This window comes from Branchiostoma lanceolatum, chromosome 7 (genome assembly GCF_035083965.1).
Source record: "Branchiostoma lanceolatum isolate klBraLanc5 chromosome 7, klBraLanc5.hap2, whole genome shotgun sequence".
Classification (NCBI taxonomy): Eukaryota; Metazoa; Chordata; class Leptocardii; order Amphioxiformes; family Branchiostomatidae; genus Branchiostoma; species Branchiostoma lanceolatum.
Genome location: NC_089728.1, coordinates 3,378,479 through 3,404,392, shown reverse-complemented (window position 1 = coordinate 3,404,392; position 25,914 = coordinate 3,378,479). Strand labels below are relative to the sequence as shown.

The window sequence follows — 25,914 nt, the reverse complement described above, 5'->3', positions numbered from 1 at the left end:
CAAAATGATTATGTACACAGCTACATTTACAAAAAAGAAGAAACCAAATGTTGACTGACAAGAACAAGCACTCTGTATAAATGAGAAAGAATGAGAAGAAATCTGTTGCTGGAAAACAATCCTTTGAAATGCAAGATCTAAGAATCTGGCCTGCTGCCTTGTCCACAATATACGGTAAATAAAAGATAACAGGAAAACATTCTCCCAGCAACACCCTCTGAACGTGTCTTACCATTTCTATTCACTGTAAGTTACACCACTTAATAACATTATATAAGCTTAAAAGACAAAAAACAGACAGTTCTTAGGACTCGTGCAAAGAATGACGGATCAGCCCTTTCCCGGAGGGTGCTCTCTTTGATAGTGTTGCTATGACTCGTGGTTATTTGGATCTGCTTGAGCTGCGTAGAGCAGCGGATTAATTTGGCGAGGCCCCAACTCACGACTCCAACCAGTAGGGAGGCTGCCGCGTTGCCCCGGGGTTTTTTAACATCCCATCATCGATTCATCTCTTGACTAAGTGGGCCTAAATATGGAGTAAGGCTGAGACGTTGGAGGAAAAACAGCAACAGAGTCTGTCATGTGGAAAACGATGACTAAGATGCTGATTTAGGATTCATTTGCATTTGCTTAAGAGAATGAGTTGTGAAATTTGGTTACAATTTATATTATTCATCGCTTGCTGCCCATTTTATGGAAAAATTCATAACTTTATCAACTGTAAGAATACAGAGTAATGGCATGGAAAAATACTGGATTCTAAAATGAAAGGTGTTCGATATGATGATGTAAAAATCATTGATGGAAGGCAGTTGAAGAAAGATGATGATAACAGCTAACCTGTAACTAACAGTGGTTAACTCAATAACTGTTATGTTTGGTGAGGTTTGTAGGCTGTTGAATGTCCATGAGTCAGTCTGATAAGGACTGGCAGGGTAGACTGAACAGGTGTTGGGAATAGATAGGAGGGCTGTCTGGCGTGGTGCTAACAGTTGTGTCTCGCATGTTTTATGGGCCCCTGTGATTTAAAGCCTGTACGTGCCCAGAAGTCTGATGTGGCAGTTAATAAGCCTTCTAGAACATGAACTTACTGTAAATGGCTTTGAGTTTGCGGGGATTTCATTTTGCGGTAGGGAGAAAAATAATGGGATATTTTAGGGGCTCGAAATTCATTTTTGGAAATAGGTGCACTGGTGCACCCAACTAAAAGAATTAGGTGCACAGAAAGAATTTTAGGTGCACCACAAAATAAAGTTGAATGCCAGCAAAACATACGCTCTTAAGAACTTAAAAATTTGTGATTCTATGGCTAACATCAAAATTTCAGACAAGTAATACATCAAATAAAGTACAACTGTTACAAATTACAGTATATTACTTTTTCTGATACTTACATTTCAAGAATATTCTGTAAACTAGTGCACAGTAGTACCTTTATTTTTCAAAGGGCTATTGCTTACAAAAATATCTAGGTGCACTGGTGCACCCACAGTTAAAAATTAGGTGCACAGCTCCAATTTTGGGTGCACACAGGTGCACATGCACCCAGTATTTCGAGCCCTGCAAGTTCATGGTTGAAACAATGGGGACTAGGCGGGCAGAAGACAGAACAAACATTTTCGCTGTGTTTTTAAGATCGCGGTGAAGAATTCATCGCAAAAACCGCTAACATTAAACCACTGCGAAAATGTCAACATTTACGGCATATGGAAGCAAAAGTAGTTTTTCAAGTCGTTAACAGCTGGCCATGGGGGGAAATTGACAGTCTTATTTTTTGTAGGAAAGTGGATGATCGGCTACTTCATGTCCATCTATGTACTTTTATTTCAAGTGGCTTTTAAATAAGGGTGGGTCCATCCAGATGTGTCCTTTATGAGGTAAGCTAGCTGCTTGAATACATGATCAGTGTCATTCAAGCAAGTTACATAAGCAACACAACTAACATTGACGTTGTGTGGCGTAATGGATAGAACATTCAATTGTCAAACAAGGGGACCCGAGTTCGAACCCGGGCTGCCCCCAGACATGTCTGGACATGCACCCCGACGTTGTGCCCTTGGGAAAGGCACTCACACGACTTTCCTCACTTCACTCAGGGGTAAATGAGTACCTAGCTCATCTAGGGTTAGGGACGTCCCTCGGATAGGACGTTAAATGAGGTCCCGTGTTTGGGGAGAGCAACACCCCACGCACGTAAAAGAACCCACCACACCTTTCAAGAAAGAGTAGGAGCATGCCCCGGTGTGCGATGGTCCAAAACCTACAGTCCTATGACCACACATGGGTTCGCCCTTAGTAATAGCCTCCGGCTAGTTGGGCAACCCTGGCATGTACATGCTGAACCAATAAATAAATAAATAAATAAATATAAACACAACTAAGTCCCACTTAAGGACATGCAAGGTGAGGTGACTGGTGAAAAGATTTTTTGAAAGGAAGTTGCATAAGTGTCATAAATTTGTCACGTGCAAAAGATTGCGAGAAACGGTCAGTTACTCTGCTGTGCTGGCATCTCAAGTTGATTATGTGTGATTTCTAAAGTCAAAATGTCAAAGATAGCAACATGCTTGCTTCATGGTGAACAGAGCAACAGGAATCTTGCACATTCAAGACATTTATAGCAGTCGTGATTGGTTTAAATAGATAAAATGTACAGAGAGACAAGGACAGCAGCGTTGGTGTGGTACCACCTGTTCAAACACTCATATATCCATGTAAGGAATCGAGAAGTCAACTGACAATTGACATGCTAAATACGCCAAAAATAGTTACTGAAGCAATTGGATAAAATATTGAAACAGTCAGACGTTTCAGACAGCATCTGCTATCTTTCGTCAGTGATTAAAGAAAGATCTGAATCCTAGCTCTACCAGATCTTTCTTTAGTCACTGACGAAAGATAGCGGATGCTGTCTGAAACGTTTGACTGATTTTGTCCAGTTGCTTGTCATGAGTAACTATTTTTGGCATATCTTATTACCTGGATGACTAACCTTCATCAACCTGACATGCTAAATAGTTTATTTACAGAATTTAGGCTCTCTGCCTAAAGAGTAATTGAAAAATTGTTACCATACCTGAGTGTAACACAAGGTGCTTCTAGTATTCCCCAATGTTTGTGTAGAATTCCCTTTTTCATAGCGAGGATTTGTTGGCCACAAAATGGTAAAATGTGGGCAAAAACAGTTATCGAGACATGGTTCACCCAGTGTGTTTTGATAAATATGCAAAATTAAATGTCACATCTATAATATCAAAGGTGTGGGTGTTTGTTTGCAATGAAAGAGAAGCAATCAGTTGAAGTAACGGATTAAAGCACACTGCCCATACAAATCCACAATCGCCCGCGGTGACTCTTTGCAGTAAAGAGCAGCAGCCTTTGACATTTCACTCACCCTCAACATTTGGCACAAACACTTTGAAACAGCTACGTAACATGCACGCACACAGGCCATTAAGTGTTATTAAACTCAAACAGCGTATGTTTGTAAGCATGTTAGTGACAGTTCAAAGAAAACCAGTGGGCCAAAGCTTACGTCACTTCTCCTGTGCAAAAGAATCACCTACCACCCAAAAATTATTACCATAGTTTGTCCAGCACACAAGATACCAAAACCGAAAGTTGCGCTGCAGAACCGAGAAAAGCTGCCAGTGGGCCCAAAATCTAACCATTTCTTTGATCATAGGACAATACCTAACCACATACCAAATTTCATGACAATCCATCCATAGCTTCTTGAGTTCTGTCGTTCAACTGCATACAAACAATACTACCAAAAACATAATTGTCTTGTTGACAATAGTAAAAAGACTATAGGGAAATGGGGTTTTTCTAGAAAAAATAAACAAGAGGGAGCACACACAGACGAGGGAGTGAATTCTATGTATTCGTGGGAGAATTGATCGTTGAGGGAACACTGTATGCTGGGGATTAAGCTAAAATCTGAATTCGACAAGGGGGTGCTGGGCTGAAACAAGAGGGCGCAACGCCCCTCTTTCCTGATTTAGATTACCCCCTGGTCCGAAACAACAGGTTCTCCTACATGCATGAGGTTACCAGAACTGGATGTAGATAACTATTGTGATTATTGAACGGTACAATTTTTATCAGATTTGAAAAGAGTGTTTTTCTTCTTGTCATTTTTTTGTTTTCAGAAAGCATTGTTTGACTTATTCATTTATCTTATAAAGCCATCTAAAGGCATCGGTGATGTTAAAGTGATCAAGTCTCTATTTTTTTTAAAAGAGCAAAGAAGAAGGCGGCTTTCAATAAATATTGGTAACAAGAATGAAAGATATTATGGAGACATGGACGAACACATTGCTTAGACTGGCTAGCTGGGTATTTTTATTAGAGGTGTCTGACTAACAGGAACATGATACTCAAGATTGGATTAATTTTACAGGGACTAAATTTTGCAGTTAGGTGTGAAAAGGCAGTGAATGGTTTGCAGTGGAAAGAAAGAGTATATTCATATCATTTTGTGTTATCTAATATTATTATTATTATTATTATTTATCTATGATTATTATATATGATTTACCACTGTACCTCTACCAACACTATCCTATGTCAAGTTTGTGTATTCAATTTGGTGTCCTATAAGTCCGTATGGGCCGGGCGACTTTATAAAGTCGCAGGACATGAAAATAAAATATTCTTTCATTCGTTCGTTCATTCATTCACTGTGCAAATGTGATAATTTTGCGATGAAGAGGTCACTGCAAAAACTGCAAACTTAAAATCATAATTGTGAATATCTTAAAATCTAAGATGTACTCATTGTCTTGTCCCCCTTGCTTACAGCACATGGCACCCCTGCTTGAGGATAACCAACCCTCCATCGAGATAGCTGAGTTCTTCAGTAAGGTAGGCAACCTCCTTACAATTGTTTAGAATGACTCCACCATATGCCACATTCACTATTTTTAACTCATTTGTGTTGCAGTAAGATCTAGATATACAGGATGTAGCACTTGAACTAGGTACTTCACTCCGATATTGAATCACAAAGTCTCTTCTATTAAGGTTTTTTAATTAGCAATTTTCACAGTTCAAGTAAAATGATGTACGTTCTCCTTTTATAGATAAAATAGAATCCCTGAAAATCCTAATTTGAAGACTTCACTATAAGTATAAGGGCACCATTAGCACAACGTGATTTTCAAGGGCATCATAGTGACTCCCTTGAAAATCACACACAACTTTCTTGAAAGTCAATAAATTGTTACTGAAAAGCAGTATTTATGTAGATATGATTGACTGAAATAAAGTTTCTGACTAAAATCCTTTTTGTGTGTGTGTCCAGATTTGCCGGGATTCTCCCCGATCTGAGATTGTCACCAGTATCTTTACACCCATCATCCAACGCATCTTGAAGCACACTTCGGTAAGTAGATGTCAAATTTCTAAGATTTTCACATTTTTGTGCATGTCCCCGTGGTGCAAGCGGTAACGCAACCCCGCTGCTTCGCCATCTGGATCAAATTCAGTGGATCCTAGGGCCCGAGTTCGATCCTAGGGGTCGACTGCAGGTTGGGCATGTTGTAAGGGATTGCATTCGTCATTTCGGATGGTCACATAAAGCCGGCGGCCCTGTGTATGAGGGAGCTTCAGGCGTAAACCTCTGCACGTAAAAGAGCCCAGCACACTTATCGAGAAGAGTAGGGTGACCCTTTGTGATAACACTGTGCGTATTAAATGTAATTTAGACCTCGCAGACTCGTCGGCCGATCGTTTGCGCTTTTTAAGAGGCATTACTCAAGCAAATGAAGATCCTTTTGTTTCCAGGTGCATTTTTTATGATTGCTAAGACGTTAAACCAGATAGTGTGTGTGAGTGATTGATTGATTGATTGATTGATTGCGTATTTTGACCTCCAGGACTTTGGCAAGTTCCCTCGGCTGCGGATGTTTGTACAGGACTACATCTTAGCCCTGAACTCACAGAACGATGGAACCACTTCAGTCAAGGCGTTCATCAAAAGGTATACTAGTGCAGATGGCTGGAAAAATAGTAGAAATTGGCCAAATAGAATGATTAGTATGCTAAGGGAGTCGGCTACTGCGAGAGCATCCAATATGGCAAACTGTACCCCTATAGCAGTCTAACTCCTTTGGCATGTTTTTCTGTCTATTTGGCCCATTCTACTGTTTCCAGCCGCCTCTGGAGCCTGGTAGAGGCTACAAAGATAGATACTATCTAAACCACATTCTAATGTTGTTGCTTTTTCCAGATGCATCAGATAAGGCTTTTTCTAGAAATGAAATCAATAGTGTTATCAAGAATATTGGAAAATAATGATGAAAATCCATTCAATCCTTGTTGACCTATGCTGTTTCAAAGTCTGCAACTAAAATGCCCCTGTAGTTTCAAAGGAGGCTGCTAGTGGGACTAAACTTATGTTTATTTCCCTGTACACAAGGGTTATCTACCACCCAAAAATTGTAACTGTAGGTTGAACAAAACACAGGATGACAAAACCGGAGGTTCTGTAGTACTGAGGAAAGCCGACAGGGGGCCCAAAATCTAATCATTTCTTTGGTAGGGCAAAGCTCACCACATACATTGTACCAAAGTTCATGGCAATCAATTAATAGCTTTTTGTTGCTATTCAACCACATATATACAAACAAACGCTACCAAAAACATAACCTTCTTGATGAGGGTAGAAAGGAAGCTGATAAACCTTCTGATCGACAATCTTGCTTAGTGTCACTGGCGAAAAGTAGTGGATGCTACTTGAAACATCTGACAGTTTCCAAAATCATAGTATCTAGTTGCTTGAGTAACTGCTGTTTGGCGAATCATATGTCTAACCTTCATCGACGAAGCTGACGTTCACCTGAAAGTTCATCTGTGTTGGTAGAGTCATTCTGAATAGAGTTTAAGCAGTAAACACCAACACAAAAAAATTGGACTTACCCATATTTTCGACTGATAAGCTACAGTCTTTGTCAAGGAATGAGCAATCCACTGCTTCTGTGACGTCACGTTATGCAGATGAGACACGTGACGCGGTGAGCAGTGGATCATGTGTTGCAAAAAGTCTATGGCGCCCTCCGTCTCTGTTGAGGTATGGTTGTAAAGCCCGGATGTAGATGGACTCCTTAATACCTCTTGCAAAGAAGTCTGATTCTGAAGCTGACATTGTTGGTGTGTTCTTGTTGCAGCATGCACGGCCCTGCCAGCGCATGTCCCCACCACCGGGTCCTGTACAACCTGGTGTCAGTCTGCCTGGCAGCCATATACTCCTGCTTCGAGGATGGTGTATATCAGTAAGTTCACATTCATTTCTACTTCATAAATATGACCATTCTCAGGCCACACCATTTTAATTTCTTGGTTAACGGAATTTTAAAAAAAATGCTAGATTGGAAAATCAACATGAAAACAGAATCTCAGAGGAAAGTTTGTGTTTTGGTGCACACAATTTCAGGGAGTGAACAGGGTCAGGGGCAAGTTTTCACACCACCCTTCTGTTATCATGATTTTTTTTTTCTAAAATCAAAAATGAAAATCCTTTAACCAAGAAATTAAATTGGTGTGGCCTAAGAATGGTTTTTATGATGGCTATTTCATTTTGGAATGATGGCGGGTAGTCGGGAACAGTTTTTGACTTCCTTTTCCCCTTTATTTCATTATTCCTGACCCTCCCTATTCCTTCTGTTTGAAAAACCCTTTTAATCCTTTCAAAATGGAATATTCTTGATGTCATTCCTGTTCAGCTTGTCAGTCCGCTAATTTCGTGACTCAGTGTATGATGTCTATGTTTTTTTTGTGTGTGTTTGTTTGTTTGGCGTGTGTTCATAGTTATTTGAATACAATGTCTGTAGAGTGACAGGAAGTAAGTGGGAAGACGACCACAAAGGTCAGAGTGGCAGGAAGTGTAGGTCAGAGGTGGTAGAACTAGTTGAGTTTGCCATCTACATTATTGCTTAGCATTTTTTAGAACATTACCAGGTCAAAGTTGTTTTGCAGTTGCAAACAGAGCTGTTAAGTTGAATTATATGATATCAAGTTGAATGCATCTTTAATAGTTGATGGTTTGGACCCAAATAGAACAGGAATGATCATGGAAGCTCATCTGTGTTGGTAGTAATCATAATACAGTGCTAAACTTTCTTCTTACACTGAGGTATTCACGGATCAAATTTTCAACGACCACTGTCGCCTTCTTTGATCCTGAAAAAGGCAACAGTGGACATTGAAAATTTGATCCGTGAATACCTTAGTGTTGGAAGAAAGTTTAGCACTGCATCATTAAAACAGGAATGACATCGTGCTAAAGTGCACCTGTACTGATCCATATCTTTACTCAGTTCTTCCATAGCCTTCTGTACTGTTGCCTGTCTGACCAGTGGTTGCTGTGGCTGTGTCGTGAACCGTGTTCGGTGGTTTTCCAGCGCCTGAACCTTGGCAAAACTTACTAACCTTCACCCGCTTACATTTCTTGCTCCCCTTCTTAAGTTTCAACTTCGGTGTTCATCACAGCACGATCCCCGAGCATAAGGCCACGCCTTCCTCCACGAGTAGCTCCATGTCCAGCCTGGAGAGCGATGACCAAACCCCCGGTAGCGGCAGGAAGACGACCTTCAACACCCGCGCCTGTTACCCGGGAGACACCAGCCCCAAGTACACGCCGGACGAGAAGAGGAAAATTTACGGGCCGAACATCATGAGTTCGATGGACAGTCTGGTGGACAACGGGAAGGCTTTCGGAGTGTTGAACAATGAACTGTACAAGTCCAGCGGAGCTGAGGGAAGAGTAAACGGGCACTGCAGAGAAGACTCAAACATGGACAGTTCAGTCGAATCTGTGAACTCGCAGGGGACAAAGAGCGATGTGGCGGTAAACGAGGTGAAACTACGCATGGACTACAATGATCTTGGGGCCACTGGATACACAATTGGTACGAGGCCAAAAAGACCAAATGTGGACCTAGACGGAAACCTGCACTTCGCCCCAAAGTTGCAATACCCTCAGAGAATGGTGCCTGTCACTGGACTCGGTGGAAAGAATGGAGTGTTACGGGTCAAGTCGCTTCTCATAACCGACAAGGTCATGGCGGAGAGAGTCACGCGGTGCTTTGTCACCATTTTGGAGGAAATGTGAGTAAAGAAGCCAAATATTTCTCGATTTATTGATAAATTTACGCGCTATTTTCGTACAGAAATTAATGTGCTTGCCAGAAACCTTTTCATCACTGCTCTGGTCCTTTTCAAGTTTATTTGACGTCACTTGACCTGAGCAGAAGTGTGACTTCAGCACCGGGTCAAAGGTCACAGGCAGTTGGTATCTGCTCGCTCATGTTACGTGATGTAGGCTGTGGGTCAAATGAACTTGAGAAGGACCAGAGGACAGGTTTAAAGCTTGTTTCTGTACAGAGAAAGTTTGTAAATTTATTAATATGTTGATTACTGTCACCGATGAACCTTCATACCAATATTTCCCAATTGTTTGTAAAAGTACAAGTCCTTCGGACATTCTGTAACATTTTGGCGACGTCTCAGGCGTGGAGGCATTTTTCAGAATGTCTTATGTTAGTAAAGATAGGATGAAGTCCTATTCATTTCTATTCATTTATTAAGGTTTATGGTATAAGTCTTCCTTAGTTTTGAGTTATGTACAATATATGATATAATTCCTATTGTCAAGTTTCGAGGGGAGGCCCAAGAGAAGCTACCTAGGCTTCTGGCCCCCCCTGCATGTTTTTTTTTGCCCTGTATATCTTTGTTTTAAACACTTGTACATATGCGAATGAATAAACAAAAATAAACAACAATGTCTGATGATCACTTATTACATTGTTTCAGGTCGACGTATGAAGATTGGAGACCAGGCCTTGCTATGTTGTTGCATCCAATTCCCTTCCCCAAGGGGTAGGTTCTGCATTACTATCCTTGTTGTATTTGCCTGTTCTTCTGAATAAACATGATAAACATTGCTAGATCTTTTGTTTTTTGTTTCTTTAGAAGAAAGGGAACAAATGTACATGTAAGAGATGTTTGATAGTTTTTTGCTTCGAACATGTAAGATGATTTATATGGATTGTAATGTCATACTTACAGAATATGTTTGTAATATGCCTTTTGTTGTTATCTGCAGGGCACTCACAAATGATACTTTTGCAAAGTAAGTAGAGCATTTAATTCCTTTTTACCCAGAAAGATTTATGCAAGTAGTAATGTATAAGAAACATAACATTGATATAGAGAAGGTCATGTATATTATACAGTCACCATATTTAAAAAAAAATATCAAGACAATCCATCCAGGCCTTCTCCAGTCCACCAACATCATTGCAACCCACCACCCTGAACCGGAATGTCCCTGCGAGTTGACGTGGGTCCAGGTCCAGCTGGCTAACAGTAAGTCCATTTACATCGGGGCCTACTATCGCCCCCCAAAGGCTGGTCAGGATGACTTTGCAGCACTAGAAAGATCAGTGCTGCAAATGCGGGCTAATAACAACAATGCCCACATCTGGCTAGCAGGGGACTTCAACTTGCCAGATGCGACCTGGAACCCCGTAGCAAATACCATCGCCCCTAACCCATCCAGTCTCACGAGCAAGTACATCAGCCTTGCCAATGACTGCGGTCTGGAACAAATGGTCTGCGAACCAACTCACACTGTAGGGCAAACTTCGAACACCCTGGATCTGTTTCTCACCACAAATTCCACCTTAGTGGAGAGAGTCAAAATCTTGCCAGGTCTCAGCGATCACGACATCCCGCTGATTGACGTTCAAGTAAAGCCCCAAACATCAAACACGAAAGACCGACTCATATACCTGTGGAGGAAAGCCAACATCGATGCACTCCAGCAGGATATGGTAACATACAGTCGTGAGTTCGCAGACCAAGCACAGCATAATACTGCCTCAGAAAACTGGGAGCTGTTTAAGGCAGCCGTTAGTGGTGCTGCCAATAAGCATGTTCCCAGGAAACGAGTGAGGCCACAGTCTAGCAAACCTTGGATAACACCCCAGATTCGCAAAGCATTTCGTAAGCGGTCTGAACTCTTCTCCAAGGCTAGGAGATCCAACTCCCATGAAGCCTGGGCAAAGTTCAAGAGGTGTAGGAAGGGAGTTAAGCAGAGAGTTAGGAAGGCCCATAGGGATTATGTTTCCAACTACCTTGAGACAAACATCGAGGATAATCCCAAGGCCTTTTGGAGCTATGTCAAATCTCTCAGACAGGACTCTACTGGTGCATCGGCCATAAGACACCAGGGGGTGCTAACATCTGACCCCCAGGAAAAGGCTGATGCACTGGGAGCCCAGTTTGAGTCAGTGTTTACCAGGGAGGATAAATCTACCGTTCCTACCCTTGGCGAATCCGTAGTTCCAACTATCCCCTCCCTTAACATCTCAGTGGAGGGGGTAGCCAAACAGCTCTCTAGTCTTAATCCCAGCAAGTCCACAGGACCAGACGGAATACCACCTCGCCTCCTGAAAACTGTTGCCGAGCAAATTGCGCCAATACTACAGACAATATTCTCCCAATCAATATCTACGGGAGACGTACCTGAGGATTGGAGAACAGCTAACATCGCTCCAATCTTCAAAAAGGGTGACAGAACAATGCCTTCCAACTATAGGCCGGTGTCTTTGACATCGGTCTGTGGCAAAGTGCTCGAACACATCGTGCACAGCCACATGATGAAACATCTTGACACTCATGGCGTTCTGTCCCCGGCGCAGCACGGTTTCAGGAAGGGTCTGTCCTGTGAGAGCCAGCTGGTACTCACCCTCCAAGACTTGGCCAACAATCTTGACCATAACAAACAGGTCGATGTCGCGGTGCTTGACTTTAGCAAGGCATTCGACACCGTGCCCCACGAGCGGCTGCTAAGCAAGCTCGAGCACTACGGCATTTCTGACCTTCTTCAGTCTTGGTTTAGGGCCTTCCTAACAGAGAGAACCCAGAGGGTTGTCTTTGACGGCGGAACATCTAAAGCTGTCAGGGTCACCTCTGGAGTCCCTCAGGGTACAGTGTTAGGCCCTTTGCTCTTTCTACTGTACATTAACGACCTCCCCAGCTCCGTAGACTCACACGTTCGATTATTTGCCGACGATTGCTTGATTTATCGAACTATCAGCACGCCTTCTGACGCACAAGGTCTACAGTCTGATCTTGATGCACTAACAGATTGGCAAAATCGTTGGCTTATGTCGTTCAATCCCTCTAAATGCCACATCCTCCATATCACCCGTAAAAAGCACCCCATCCTAACTCAGTACTCCCTAAGTGGAGAAGCCCTCACCGGTGTCAAGTCCCACCCCTATCTTGGAGTACAACTGTCCGATGATCTGCGGTGGGACACCCATATCAACTACGCCACTAGCAAAGCCGGCAGGGTACTAGGGGTCATTCGGCGCAATTTGACCCATTGTCCATCTAGGGTCAAGGCCACTTGTTACAAAGCGCTGGTGCGGCCCCACTTGGAATATAGTGCCACCGTCTGGGACCCGTACACCACCAAAGGGATACAGGCGGTGGAGGCCGTCCAGCGCAGGGCCGCCCGAGTGACTCTGAATGACTACCGGCAGACTAGCAGCGTGACACAAATGCTCAATGACCTGCAGTGGACCCTTCTCTCTGAAAGGAGGAGGAACGCCCGTCTCACCTTTTTCTATAAGCTAGTTAATAACCACATCAATATTAATACAGATAGTCTACTGAAACCAGCTCAGGGGCGCACCCGGGGAAGCCACACGCTCAAATTCCAACCACTTTACGCCCGAACAGACTCATTTAAATATTCTTTTTTCCCTCGCACCATACCCGAGTGGAACGCCCTGCCTGGCGCGGTTGTTACGGCTCCCACCGTTGAGTCTTTCCGCGCCAGGCTGGAGGCCTGCCCGCCTTAGCCTGGGACCTCCTCCCCCCCCTACTTTGCCCCTCGCGGGGTTATCTGGGGGTATATTAAGTTGAAGTTGAAGTTATTCTGCTTCTTTACAAACACACACACACACACACATACAAACGCTACCCTCTGCATAACCTTCTCGGCAAAGGTAAAAATTGTAGAATACATTGCATTCTGGAAACAACCCAAAACAGCATACAAAGCATTACCTATAGTGGAAAAGCAATAATTGATTTAGTTAGGATGGAGGCTTACGTGTATGTGTATGGTGCAGTGTAAAAATGACTGAAACGGATTGAGATGAAGTTTGAGTTTCTTAAGTCTTTCTGTTATGTGTCCTCAGCTCAACCTACCAATCCCTACACTTCCGCACATTTAATTTTTGGCATGTTGATGAACCAATGAAAATGGGATCAAACATCTTATGTTGCATTATTAACCCAAGATGATCTACATCTACATTGCTAGTACCCCCAAATAGCCCCTTCAGGGGCAAAGTAGGGGGGGAGTTGAGGTCCCGGGGTACGGCGGGCAGGCCTCCAGCCTGGCACGGAACGACTCAACGGTGGGAGCCGTCGCAACCGTGCCAGGCAGGGTATTCCATTGGTGGATAGTACGGTGAAAGTGTTTATATGTATCGGTTCTTGCGTGGATGGTGTAAAACTTCAGGCCTTGATGATGATGATTGCATTACTTGGAATGTCTGAATGGGTATGCACTAATCATTTTTTTCTCCCATGACAGGCACATGAGAAATGTGATTTTAACATTTGCTGGAGATGAAAGATGTGAGGTAGGGGAATTGTTTTAATATTTTTAGTGCTTTGTTGCCAACTTAATGTAACAGTCTTGAGATGTTTTGTACATAGACTGTAGTACTACTTTTAGTTGTCAATTTTCCAAGGCCATACTGGAATTTCAAAGGAGATGAAAAGATAGGTGGCATTAGTTTAAAACTGTTGTCTTGCCTGACTGTTTCCTATTTTCCTGGACAGCCCTTCCTCATTCTCCTATGCAGAGTATCGCCCACGGCCTGTACAATATACCTTAGGGAGGCTCGTACTAAACTGGACTGAGGTTACTACTTTTGTGGGTGTGTCCTCTAACCGGCTGACAGCCAATTGGCTTTACCTAAAGAAAGCATTTAGGTAATTCTCTGATTGGCTGACAGCTGGTTAGAGGCCACCTCCAAAAAGCGGAAACCTCAGCCCAATTTAGCAGGGCCTCCCCAAGGTATATTGTATAGGCCGTGGGCGAGGCTCTGCGTAGGAGAAAGCCCTCCCTGAACACAATAATAACTTTATTGCACAACAATTGTACAAGGTACAAAGTATGGTATCTACTGATACATAACAACAGTTCCATAAGGCTAATCTACTTAATACAAGAGTGTGTGATATGGGATGAGAATGGGCTTTTACACATGAAAGAGAGTTGAAGAAGGCCTGATTGCAGTTGCAGGGTGTCCAGACTGCTGTAGCAGTAGAACACAGTGGACTACCACTTTACACATGAGCATGTCTTTTTTTTTTTTTTCAACCTTTATTTAACCTTGAAAGTATGCAAAACATACACTCATTCGGCCAAGGCCGTTTTTCAAGAGTTCAAGGGAGGAGGTCAGGGGTCCTTTCAACGTACCATGGGAAAATAGAACATAAATTTTTATACAAAGGTAACATTACAATCAGTATTCCATAATCATATTCAGCATATAAAAATAAGTAGACGATGTAACATCATTTCCATATTCAGTAATCATAGTCAGTTCATAGTTACTTGTTTTTATATGTTTTATATGTATATGTTTACATATTTTTAAATGTTGCAACTGAAGGCGCCGTTCTCAAGTTTGGTGTCAGACTATTCCATAGAGTAGTACCTGAGTAGGAGATAGACCTTCTACATATATGTCTGTCTGCGCAGGTCCACTGCATGATCCTGCCCGTGCGCGAGGGGAAGGACGGGTGGTTCCACATCTTCTGCCCGGGCTCCAGCACCTGTAACGACGAGGGCGAAGTCTTCTCAGCCGTGGTAGATAGACTGATGAACTGCCTCTGTAACAAACGGAAAAAGTTCCTCACGTCCCTCATGAAGGAGGAGATGCGAGGACCGTGTCTGCTGCTGGCACTGCGTGGGGACAAGACACTGATCAAGGTACGTACGCCGTCTTAGTGTAGCATCTTTCCTTACGGAAATTGCCAGCGTGGGGACAAGACACTGATCAAGGTACGTACAGCGTCTTAGTGTAGCATCTTTCCTTACTGAAATTGCCAGCGTGGGGACAAGACACTGATCAAGGTACGTACGACGTCTTAGTGTAGGATCTTTCCTTACGGAAATTGCCAGGCAGGCTTGTGGACAATTGAATCATTGCGGTGTGCGGAGTATAACAACAGGTTTTTTCATGGTGATGATAAGTTCATGATACATAGATGACCGTTAAAACTGAACATAAAGTTACAGTGAAAGTAACAAGAATTACAGTATGTTTTCGGTGTGTGGGTTGGTGTATATCTGCAGTTATGTAAGCAACAGCTAGTGAGTGGGAAGCTGACTGCAAAGGTCAGACTTGCCTGAGTGGCAGGAAGAACAGGTCAGAGGTGGTGGAATTAGTCCTGAATCAGACAGTCTAGGTCATTTATGGTGAGGTGTTGTTTTTGGTCTGTTTTTGTATAATAATAAATACTAATAAATGAACAAAAGTCTTCCAAACTGTCAGCTTATTGGATTAATGAAACTCTATGATTAATATAGTCATGAAATACCTGTACATCTTTTTTGACAATTTCTATCCAGAGTCAAGAAAGAGGCTCGTTTTCTAATTGCAATCTTTCTAGGTATAAGCTGGACCTATCCCCATGAAGAGAACTGAGATTTAATGGTTAACTTTCTTGGATTACAGATGTCTTGTTTAATTGTAGTGCATTGGTTATGCAAATGAGTTCCTGATTGACATTACATGTCTTCATTGATCACTACCTGTCACTCTACTGTGAAAGTAACCAGCATATGGAAGATACAGAACTGTAAATATAAAGAAAAACAGACTAAAGAGTAACTCTTTCTTTGAAAATGTTTCCATGGCTAAACCAGTAGTTTGTTCTACCCCCCTCCCCCCTCTCCCTCCCCTCAGGTGCTCTGTTTGATCCTGGAGATGAACATAGTCATAGACAACGACCTGAAGCTTCAGCTGATCGCCACCCTGGAGAGCACCGACTACGGACAGATGATGTACAGCATCCTGTGCCAGAAGCAGTCTCAGCTACGGGAGTTACAGAAGGAAGGAGGACCCACCTGCCTCACCATGCCATCAAAGTCCACGGTACAAAACACTTGATTGTTTGGCATAACCGATAAACTGGCTTAAGGTGTAACTTACCTGCTTTGTACAGTATGTACAAGCTGTATAAGACCCAGGACTTGAAGGTTTGATCCACTCACACCGGGATTGACTCTTACTCTTTCCAATAAGGGCCTCTTTACACCTACGACATTTTAGAGTCGTGCGATCATCGTCGTGGGCGACGTCGCCGGCGACGGTATTTTTTGGCCGTCTAAAGACGATCAAAACAATCGTACGACGGCAATAAACGGGAAATCCTCGAAATGTCGTGCGACCACCTCGGACCCAGTCGCACGACGTTCAGCGGGGGGGCCTGTGGCTGTGTTTTTCTCGTCTAAAGAAGAATCGTCGCCGGCGACGTAAGTGGGTGATATGCTAATACAGCGTGCTGTTTCCTGTCCGGGAAGGAAAGTTTCGTTTTCTTAGTAAATATGCATGCAGTCAGCAATGGAAACATATTTTTCTCATCCGAAACCGGTTATTCCGGCGCGACGCCCTGCTACAAGTGGCTACTTCTCTAGTATGCCCCTATTCCTCGATCCCCGGGACATCCCCGGCGGCCACGAACTCGGGTTAAATCCCGTCCGTCTCTGTACCAGCCTCAATCTCTTTCTTTGTTGAGCACCGTTCTCAACGTCTCATCTGCAGGGCAACAGTTGTTGCAAAGTCAGTAAAAGCTTCATCTTTTGACGAAAACAAGCGGTTCCCCCGCCATTTTGAATTTGAGCGCAAGAGGTCACTTTGGGTCACACGCGCACATCGATGGAATTCTGTGCCGCGGGGGGCCCGTGATATTTCCTGACCGTGTGTCTAAAGAAAACCGTCGCCTACGACAATGATCACACGACTGTATAACATTGTAGGTCTAAAGCGCGCCTAAGTGTGGTGGGTTCTCTAACGTGCTTGAGGTCTGGCTTTCTTCAAACACTGGGCTTCTGGCTTTATGTCCTATCCAAGAGGATGCCTGTAACCGAAACTAGATACTCATTTTCGTCGTTGAGTGAGGAAATAGATATAAAGTACCTTTCCCAACTGCACAACTTTTTGGCCTGCCCGGGATTCGAAGTCTGAACCTTTATCTTCAATGTCAACAACCCTAACCGTAAGACCATGTTGTTTCCCCAGGATGCGGACTTGGTGCGTATCTTGAGCTCCGGGTCGTTTGGGAACCTGGTGAGCCTGAGCCTGGCCTTCACCCAGGTGACCAGTACATGTGCAGAACATCTCATTAAACTGCCCACCCTGACGTACCTCAACCTGTGGTCCACTCAGGTCAGTACAGCACTTGTCATGAACTAAGGCCACACCATTTTAATTTCTTGGCTAACGGAATTTTAAAAAAATGCTAGATTGGAAAATCAACAGGAAAACAGAATCTCAGAGGAAAGTTTGTACTTTGGTGCACACAGTTTCAGGGAGTGAACAGGGTCAGGTGCAAGTTTTCACCCCAGCTTTCTGTTTTCATGATTTTGTTTGTTGCTAAGATTAAAAAAAATCTGTCAACCAAGAAATTAAATTGGTGTGGCCTAACTACAGGTTTTACAATGTGCACATCTTTAATTCCTTCACAAAGAAGGTTATGCTTTTGGTAGGGCTTGTTTGTATGTACTATTATGTATGTATGTATGTATGTGGTTGAACAGAATAACGAAAAAAGGACATGAACTTCTCTCACCAATGAATGACAAGCAGTTCTGGAGAATAAATTCACTTGCTGCACCTCGTAATGAGGCAGACCGATGATGATGATGATGCATTTTGTAGAGCTCACATCTCAAGCCACATAAAGTGTTTGTGTCACATATATTGTATATTGTTGTACCATGAGTATGTAATGATATATGTTGATAGAGTTATTAGGACTCAAATGACTGTTTTTCTCTGTTATACTGTATCTGACCCTTACCTCTTTCCTCATGACCTCAATGAAAAGCGCCCTGCGTGCTGATTTGAGCTTATCATGAATAAACAAAGGTTCAAACAAACAAACAAACAAACAAACTGCTTTGCTTTTCCCCAGTTCGGAGATGCGGGGCTGATCCTGCTGTCTGAACACCTCCACAAGCTGCAGGTGCTGAACCTGTGTGAGACGCCCGTCACCGACAAGGGGCTGGAGTCCATCAAAGGTCAGACAGCAAATCAGGGGATCAGAAGGCCACACCAATTTATTTTCTTGGTTAACAGAATTTAAAAAAAATGCTAGATTGGAAAATCAACAGGAAAACAGAATCTCAGAGGAAAGTTTGTCCTTTGGTTCAAACAATTTCAGGGAGTGAACAGGGTCAGGTGCAAGTTTTCACCCCAGCATTCTGTTTTAATGATGTCCTCATGCTAAAAGTTTACCAAAAAAATCCATTAACCAAGAAATTGGTGTGGCCTAAGTGTGTTACACCTAGCAAAAATAACCTTTAGCACTCTGAGGTACCCATTTGGCACCCAATTCCCGATTGGTTACAGAGTTAGGCAGCAAGGGTAAGGTTAATGTTCTCTTTCCAGTTATGGTCCTGAAAACATTAGGGTCCATTGGTAATTTGCGATATTCTTCTTTTTTTAGATTATATTTAGGCAGTTTAACGATGCATCAACATCATATTGTAATTATATAGATACACATTGTCAAGCACAATCTTCTGTTGTAGCAGAAATGAGAAGAACATGTTTGAAAACAATTTTACAAATACAACGTTTTCATCAGTCAGATGTTAGATCAAGATTTTGATGTCCCTTGGCAGTGGTCAACCAAAAAAAGGCTAGAGTCTGCTTTTATAAGGATCAGCTGGGTAAACGGAGACACAACTTTCTTAGGCCTAAGCCACGTAAGTGTGTAATATGTTACATGTATATTCCAGTGGTTATTGATCATACTTCTTCATCACTTTAACTTGTGTTGCACAATCTCTGGTTGTCAGGGTCTGGATGGGAAGTATGGAATTCAAAAGGACTTGTTGCATTTTATAAATGCCTCTTTGACAATGATGTATGGACTTGACTCTGTAAGAGAAACTAGGAGTCAGATATAAAAGGAAAAACCTCTCATGTAGAAAAAACTTCCTTGACCTTAAAATGTCCTTAGGCTGTTTGGGAGTAGGTCTGTCCTCAGCTGAACCCAGCTGTCACACTCGGCTAGATTTCCCCTCAGTCGCCGCTGATTTGTGTTTCCTGCGACCTTGGCATATTACTGTGGTCACTGTTCACCCCCAGCGCTAATGCTGGGGACGCCTGGGCATGATTAGAACCAGATTGCCGGGGTAACGCCATGGTTCCAGTACACGGCTGTGTCCTGGCTGAGCTTTGAAGTTTTTTTGTCGGTCCCACTCAGTTTGAGAGCCCATGTTTTGAATTTTCGTTGTTGAATTGGTCATTTTAAGCTTACGAAGATACATTTTTATTAATTTCATGACATAAAGTTCAGATTTTGGAATGGACAAGGTGAAATTTTTTCCTTCCCAACAAGCAATTTTCCGTCCTGGGATGGAGAGACCGGTATTTTTTTCCCGTAACATGTAAAATTGCATATTGGTATATATTTTACATGCAATTTGAATACAATACATGCAAAATTATATATATATTTATACTGAACAGAACTGATATATACTGTACAGTCAGTAGTAACCACAAAAGTTCAGTTATTAACACAAAAACAGCAATGTTTTCATATTTTTTCATTGCAAATTTCACGATCTAAGGAAGGTTTAAGATGGTTTGAAACAAAAAGGAGAGTATAAGTGAGAGATAGTTTGTTTCAAGTCCGGACTTGTTTCCAGATGTTTAGGTTTTTTTGGACTTGAACCTAAACATTAGGTCCATTCCAGATCAGGTCCGGGGTTTAGGTACGCAGCACTAGATAGAAGTGGCAGTTTGAATTGGGGAGGGTAGTGTGGTATGTATGGTAAGGTTTTTATAGTGTGCATGCAAACAATCGTGCTAAGGGGTGTCTGTTATTGTTTTTTTTATAGCAATGAAGAGTTTGCAGCACCTGAACCTGAACAGCACCAAGCTCAGCCCTGACACCTATGAGCTGCTGAAGGTAAAACAAATTCCTACTTTGAAGCCTGCTTGATATGTTGATACTTGTGTGTTTGAAGGGTAGTAATTTTCACCGTAGGAGGGAAAATTTTTCCAGCATTTTAAGTTCGCTGTTGAAACAATTCTGTAGTAAATCTGGCATCAATACAAAACACATATCTGCAGTGTTATGATTTTGCCTTATGAGGCCACTGCGAAAACTGCAGAAATGAAACCACCACGGACATTCCACAACTTACAGTAACAGGGAAACCTAAAAGATCCAAGGTGAAAAATTTTGGCACTCCTGCCGTTTACAACATCTGATTTCTCTACAGGAGAATTTGACTGGACTCCGATCCATGGACATCAGATACACAGACGCCTGGTGAGGAGGGGCCGTCCACCAAGCCAAACGGAGGTTGTTTTTAAGAGTTGCGGCCAGATTTTGGGGCCTGCCATCCGTGGTGACGAGATGTTGGAAAAGTTGAAACCCCACAGATGGAACAGGGACTGTCGGTGTGGTGTAAGTGTCTGACTGCAGTCTCCCAGTGCAGATCTTTGTTTGAGACGTAGCGAACCTCCAAATCCTCTTGCCATTTCTATATAATACTGGACTGCACCTTGGTGACTGGAAAAAAGCTTAAGCCCTACCATGGGGCAGTATTTCTGAATACAGATCTCTATATGGTTCCAGAGAATTTACTTTGACAGATATTGTTCTACCTGTATTCACTGATATGTCCAGTGTCTATTGAATTTGAAATCAGATGGAGGAAGAGTTGTTATCAGACATGTCATTGCTGGCCAATGTTCAAGTCAATCGGTATTATCTCTTACTAGACTAGATAGTCTTCTTCACGTTTACTACCAACAAGTCACAGAGAACTTCTTCTGAATCAGTGTTAATCGACAAGTGCAAGTACTACACTCTGTAGAGAAGTGACACAACAACGGAGGAGCCTATTCGCTATCAGATCGTTGCAATGTATTCGCTGACGTGGCGTACGTACGTCTACCGTGTTAAACTCCAGATGAAGCTACCTGTACCAATGCCAAACCTACTCGTTGTTTGATAGGTGGAAACCATGTGTTCGTGTACCTGTATTAGTTAGGACCAGAACAACATGGAGTGATACAGGGCGTAGTAGTCTAGAGTTATGTTCCGTTTTTTTTCTCAGATGTTGCCTTGTACCGGATCCTCCAGTTCTGTTCAAACATTGTAATGATGATGACTTTACAACTGGAACGGGCCTGTAGTTGCCTTGTACGAATTGACCATGTTTGGTTTGTGTTGTGTTGGTTGCATGGTTGCATTGCATATTTCTCCCTTGCTGCAAAAGATTGGGTTCCAACAACATTGGCATGCCTTAGATCATATGGAAAGAAGCTGACACCGTCATACTGGTCTGCTGTTGTGGTAAGAACAAACATGCTTATGTTGTACACTGTACGTCTAATGCTACAAGCATTGGCATATGTTGAACAAGAGACACAACAACAACAACAACCACAATCAGAAAATAGCACTAAAAATATAAGAACTATCTCCACACAAAACAAAAATGTAGTGGGAGACCTAAGTATGAATATGATGATGAAGGGAGAAATACAACAGTATGTACTGTATGCTTCTGTGCCTGATCTACATTCTCCATATGTGGTCATCTCTCTTGGCAACTACAGATCGCTGAGGGGTCCCACCCAGCAACTGTGGGTGCAGAATACTGGCCTACCTTTTGTTCATGTGTCAAACTGTTGCATCTAAATAATTCTTAACCAGCAGTGAAATAATTTGTATAGAAAAATCTATGGGACAGTGCATCCCGAAAAGGTAGTGAATTATTACTATTTATTTATTCTCGAGAGAAGACTGTAGCGTAAATTGACTGTAACTTAGGCAGTTTTGAATAGCAGCCTAGATTGAAGACACATACTAGAACATTGTTGCCTAGTTACAGAAATATGACTTTATCTTTGTATACTAATACATGATAGTGATTAGACGAAGAGGCTTGTTGGCTGGAGAAGTTGATAAGGCATGAAGTCTCCTCTTACAAGATGTGAAGAAATGTGACTTACCTTTGAATACTGTCCGAGAACTTTTATTACAGTCTGTGAGATGTTAATTTAAACAAGACTTGTGTGTGAATGTTTTTGAAGGCCGGAGAAAAAAAATCTTCTAGTATAAAATGTAATGTTCCTAGAGTGCTGGAAGTTACGTCAGCTTGTTTCTCAGTTGTGATGTTGTTTTTTTCGTTTTCCATGTCTGTAGAAAAGTGATCGTAAGACGGGTCTGTAGTTCTTTATAGAGTATGTATACAGTTGGGCAAAGTCTGTGAATGAATGCCCGATGCACCAGATATAATGTATATGTGACAGTCATCTTTCTGTGTTTAACTTTCACTTGTGTCAACGGAAACTCACCCCACCATTGCACAGTGGTTCGACCGTTAATGTGAATATTAATAATAATGGATGATTGTAGAAATGGAGATGTAATTTATTTGTGACTTTTTCGTGTGCTGTCATATACAGGATACAGCATCAGTGGAGCTTTTTTCGACATGTTCAAAATGCTGATAAGAATTTATTTCTCTCCATGTTGCACTGTTATGCTTATTAGACCATTCCATCTTAATAATTACCCGTGATGGAGGATTGTAAAAAAAAAATCGTTTTAGACCTAAGATGACAAGTGTAGATGATTAAATGATCATGAGAAACACAAATCAGGAAATGAAGGAAAAAGGGTGAATCAGATATCAAAATCATTGTCAAGAAGAAAAAAAGTAATCCAGTCCTCCCCCACCAGACTTTTAGAATGGAATAGTCCCTTTTTAGGCCACCAGCCTAGTGTTGGTAGTGGTCCATCCCATGTGCAGTTGTGCCGTACCATGAGAGCTAGCTTCCTGCATGGATTGTATGGAGAGATTGATGACCACAGGATGTTTCTGTACTTGTCATCCAGTGCTGAGATGAGATGCCTTGCTTTTGGGAATATTACTTTGACATGTCTCAAACAGATGAAATCCTTCGCTGTCACCTAAGGTTGTTTACTACATAGATGGTTGTAATAACTTTGGAATCAATTCTCGTTTGGATCAAAGTAAAGTGTGCCAAATCTGTTAGCAGTCATGGCAAAAGCACCTGTTGGCCTGGCCTCTCGGCAGCATGCTTTGTAAGCTAGGAATCCTTAGGCCATACCAATTTAATTTCTTGGTTAACGGATTTTTATTTAAAAAAAAAAAAAAACTTTAGAAAAAAAAATCTGGAAAAATGAAGGCTGGCCCAGCCTTCTGTTTTCATGAATTTTTTTTTTTTTTTAAATTTTTTTTGGAAAATAAAAATCTGTTAATCAAGGAATTAAATTGGTATGGCCTAAGCTAGGAATCCTTATCTTGCTTTGTTGAACATTCCTGAGTCCACTGTTCAATTTCATAAGCTTGGCAATAATGATGTTATAAAGCAGTATGTGTCATCAGCAGATGGAGGGATATGGTCAACGTTTTGCACAGCAGCAAGCAAGCCCTCTCAGAAGCTAGTGTTGTAAGTTATCAAGCATGATATCATTTTCCTTGCACATTAACTTGATATAGGAAACATCTTGATGTACTCTATACACTTCACGATATTTCTGTGCTGAATCTGCTGCTGTGCAAAGTATTCCACAACGCAAAATCTCATTCATTTAATATGTATTGAATATGTCTATAAGGCCACACCAATTCAATTTCTTGGTTAACGGAATTTAAAAAAAATGGTAGATTGGAAAATCAACATGAAAACAGAATCTCAGAGGAAAGTTAGTACTTTGGGGCACACAGTTTCAGGGAGTGAACAGGGTCAGGCGCAAGTTTTCATCCCAGCCTTCTGTTTTCATGATGTCCTTGTGCTAAAATTTTACTTAAAAAATCTGTTAACCAAGAAATTAAATTGGTGTGGTCCAAAAGTGCTTATGGATGAAGATGTTGCTGGTTTGAATCTATAATTACAATTCAGGAAGGACTTTAAGTTGTACTGCAATGTACTGTATTTTAACAACTCACCTACAAGCAAGCTGGTCGGCGGATTGCCTGCCTTGTCATCATACTCTGTTGTGCAATCTTACAAATGAAGACTGTGTGAGAATTTACTGACAAAGATTTACTTTTGGACTTGTGTGCAGGCGTTCTTCCTCCATTGACATGGCTACTGGGCCTTTGACATGTATCATTCCTGGTCAGACATCTTCCAACGTCCATCCCTCTCTCTAAAAAATGTCCATCTCTGACAGAAACATTGCTACAGATGTTTCTATTCTGAACATTACTACTAAAGCACGTCTACACTTCTTTTATAAAGACCACTATTTTCCATTGTACTAATAATACCTTGTCCATATTACCCAATGTCATCTATCTCTTCACTGTGATGTTTTCCATAACAAAATAGAAGTCTAACCGGGAAGAACACGGTACCAGTGTCCTGTCAATCTTTGCACCAACCGAAGTCAGTGTGTACAGGAAAGCAATGATATTTTGGACGGATTTGTATCATTTTGGTAAGACGGTGAGGTCGTGTTGCTTTTGTTCGTAAAGGATGTTGAGAACAGTGCAGTTTTCCACCTCATGCTAGCTTTCATGTAAGTGTTTATCAATGACCTAATAAATACAAACATCCAAATGACTAGGCTTGTTGTCACAAATGTTTTTGCATTCACAAACGATTTTGCATTGCTTGGAAATCACGCAGAGTGAAAAGCACTACAGAAGCAGTGTATTCTCTCCCATAGGGTTGACAGTTTGTACCTAAATGTACGTAATCTGCAATTATGAAAGGAAGATTACACCATCTTACAATGATTTAGAATCTAATCCCATATTAAACTTAGTATAAGAAATTCATGGGTCCAAATCTCTTCCGAAATTTACTCACAATCCCCCTGGCCTTTGGTGAAGACCTAACCCCCTCCCTATAACATACCATCTTGAGTAAAAGGTACCAGGAGAGATATAGCAATATTAGCATGCTATATGATAGGATATTTGGAGTTTCTTTTTTCACAACTAGGAATCTCACTTGCTGACATTTCGGTGTCTGTCAGACACCTTCTTCAGAGCTTCTGACTGGAGTACTGCTTCTCATCGCTATAAGTAGCCGATGTAGGTGGCACTTTTGCGGCGAGAACGCAATCCCAAACGTGGCTGAGCTTGTATCCCCCCTCGTCTCGGTTCAAGTTCACCACTGGTGATGACTTCCTGATCCATACTGCCTCCTTAAGCAGGTGAGATTCCTGGTTGTGAAAAAAGAAACTCCAAATATCCTATGTTCTACCAACCTGATGAAATTATTTTCGGATGCTATATGATGTTGATATGTGATTGTATTAGCAACATTAACCTTTAGCACACTGAAGTATCCGTTTGGCACCTCGTTCTCTATTTCTTACAGAGTTAGGCAGCAGGGAGAAGGTTAATGTGCTATATGTTAAAATACACATATGAACAAGCTACATGTATAATCAACCAACATAAGATTATGAAAAACATCTTGTACACTGAAACAGCTTTAATCATAAATAGGGTAAAATATGATAGAGAACATTGATACTTTAAAAGCCTGATGTTCAGGAATTGTTGCTACCCAACCTAATGGTAGCCAATCAACAATTCAATATGACACTGTGAACTTACAAGTAATGTTA

The 25,914-nt window shown here is 41.9% G+C and overlaps 1 protein-coding gene across 2 annotated transcripts in view; it reads left to right on the top strand.

The window, feature by feature from the left end:
• LOC136438588 (C-Maf-inducing protein-like) overlaps window positions 1-24,896 on the top strand; it is a 43,098-nt gene extending 18,202 nt beyond the window's left edge. The window contains exons 7-20 of one of the 2 annotated variants that reach the window (XM_066433456.1): window positions 4,807-4,869; window positions 5,309-5,389; window positions 5,883-5,986; window positions 7,173-7,277; window positions 8,494-9,111; window positions 9,817-9,882; window positions 10,109-10,135; window positions 13,622-13,670; window positions 14,801-15,031; window positions 16,011-16,199; window positions 17,346-17,492; window positions 18,241-18,346; window positions 20,180-20,250; window positions 20,567-24,896. In XM_066433456.1, the coding sequence (XP_066289553.1) occupies window positions 4,807-4,869; window positions 5,309-5,389; window positions 5,883-5,986; window positions 7,173-7,277; window positions 8,494-9,111; window positions 9,817-9,882; window positions 10,109-10,135; window positions 13,622-13,670; window positions 14,801-15,031; window positions 16,011-16,199; window positions 17,346-17,492; window positions 18,241-18,346; window positions 20,180-20,250; window positions 20,567-20,620 (1,911 nt within the window). In that variant the 3' untranslated portion in view covers window positions 20,621-24,896. Of the gene's footprint in view, window positions 1-4,806; window positions 4,870-5,308; window positions 5,390-5,882; window positions 5,987-7,172; window positions 7,278-8,469; window positions 9,112-9,816; window positions 9,883-10,108; window positions 10,136-13,621; window positions 13,671-14,800; window positions 15,032-16,010; window positions 16,200-17,345; window positions 17,493-18,240; window positions 18,347-20,179; window positions 20,251-20,566 lie in introns of both variants that reach the window. The other variant, XM_066433455.1, reaches the window with a different exon arrangement.
• Window positions 24,897-25,914: the final 1,018 nt, after the last annotated feature.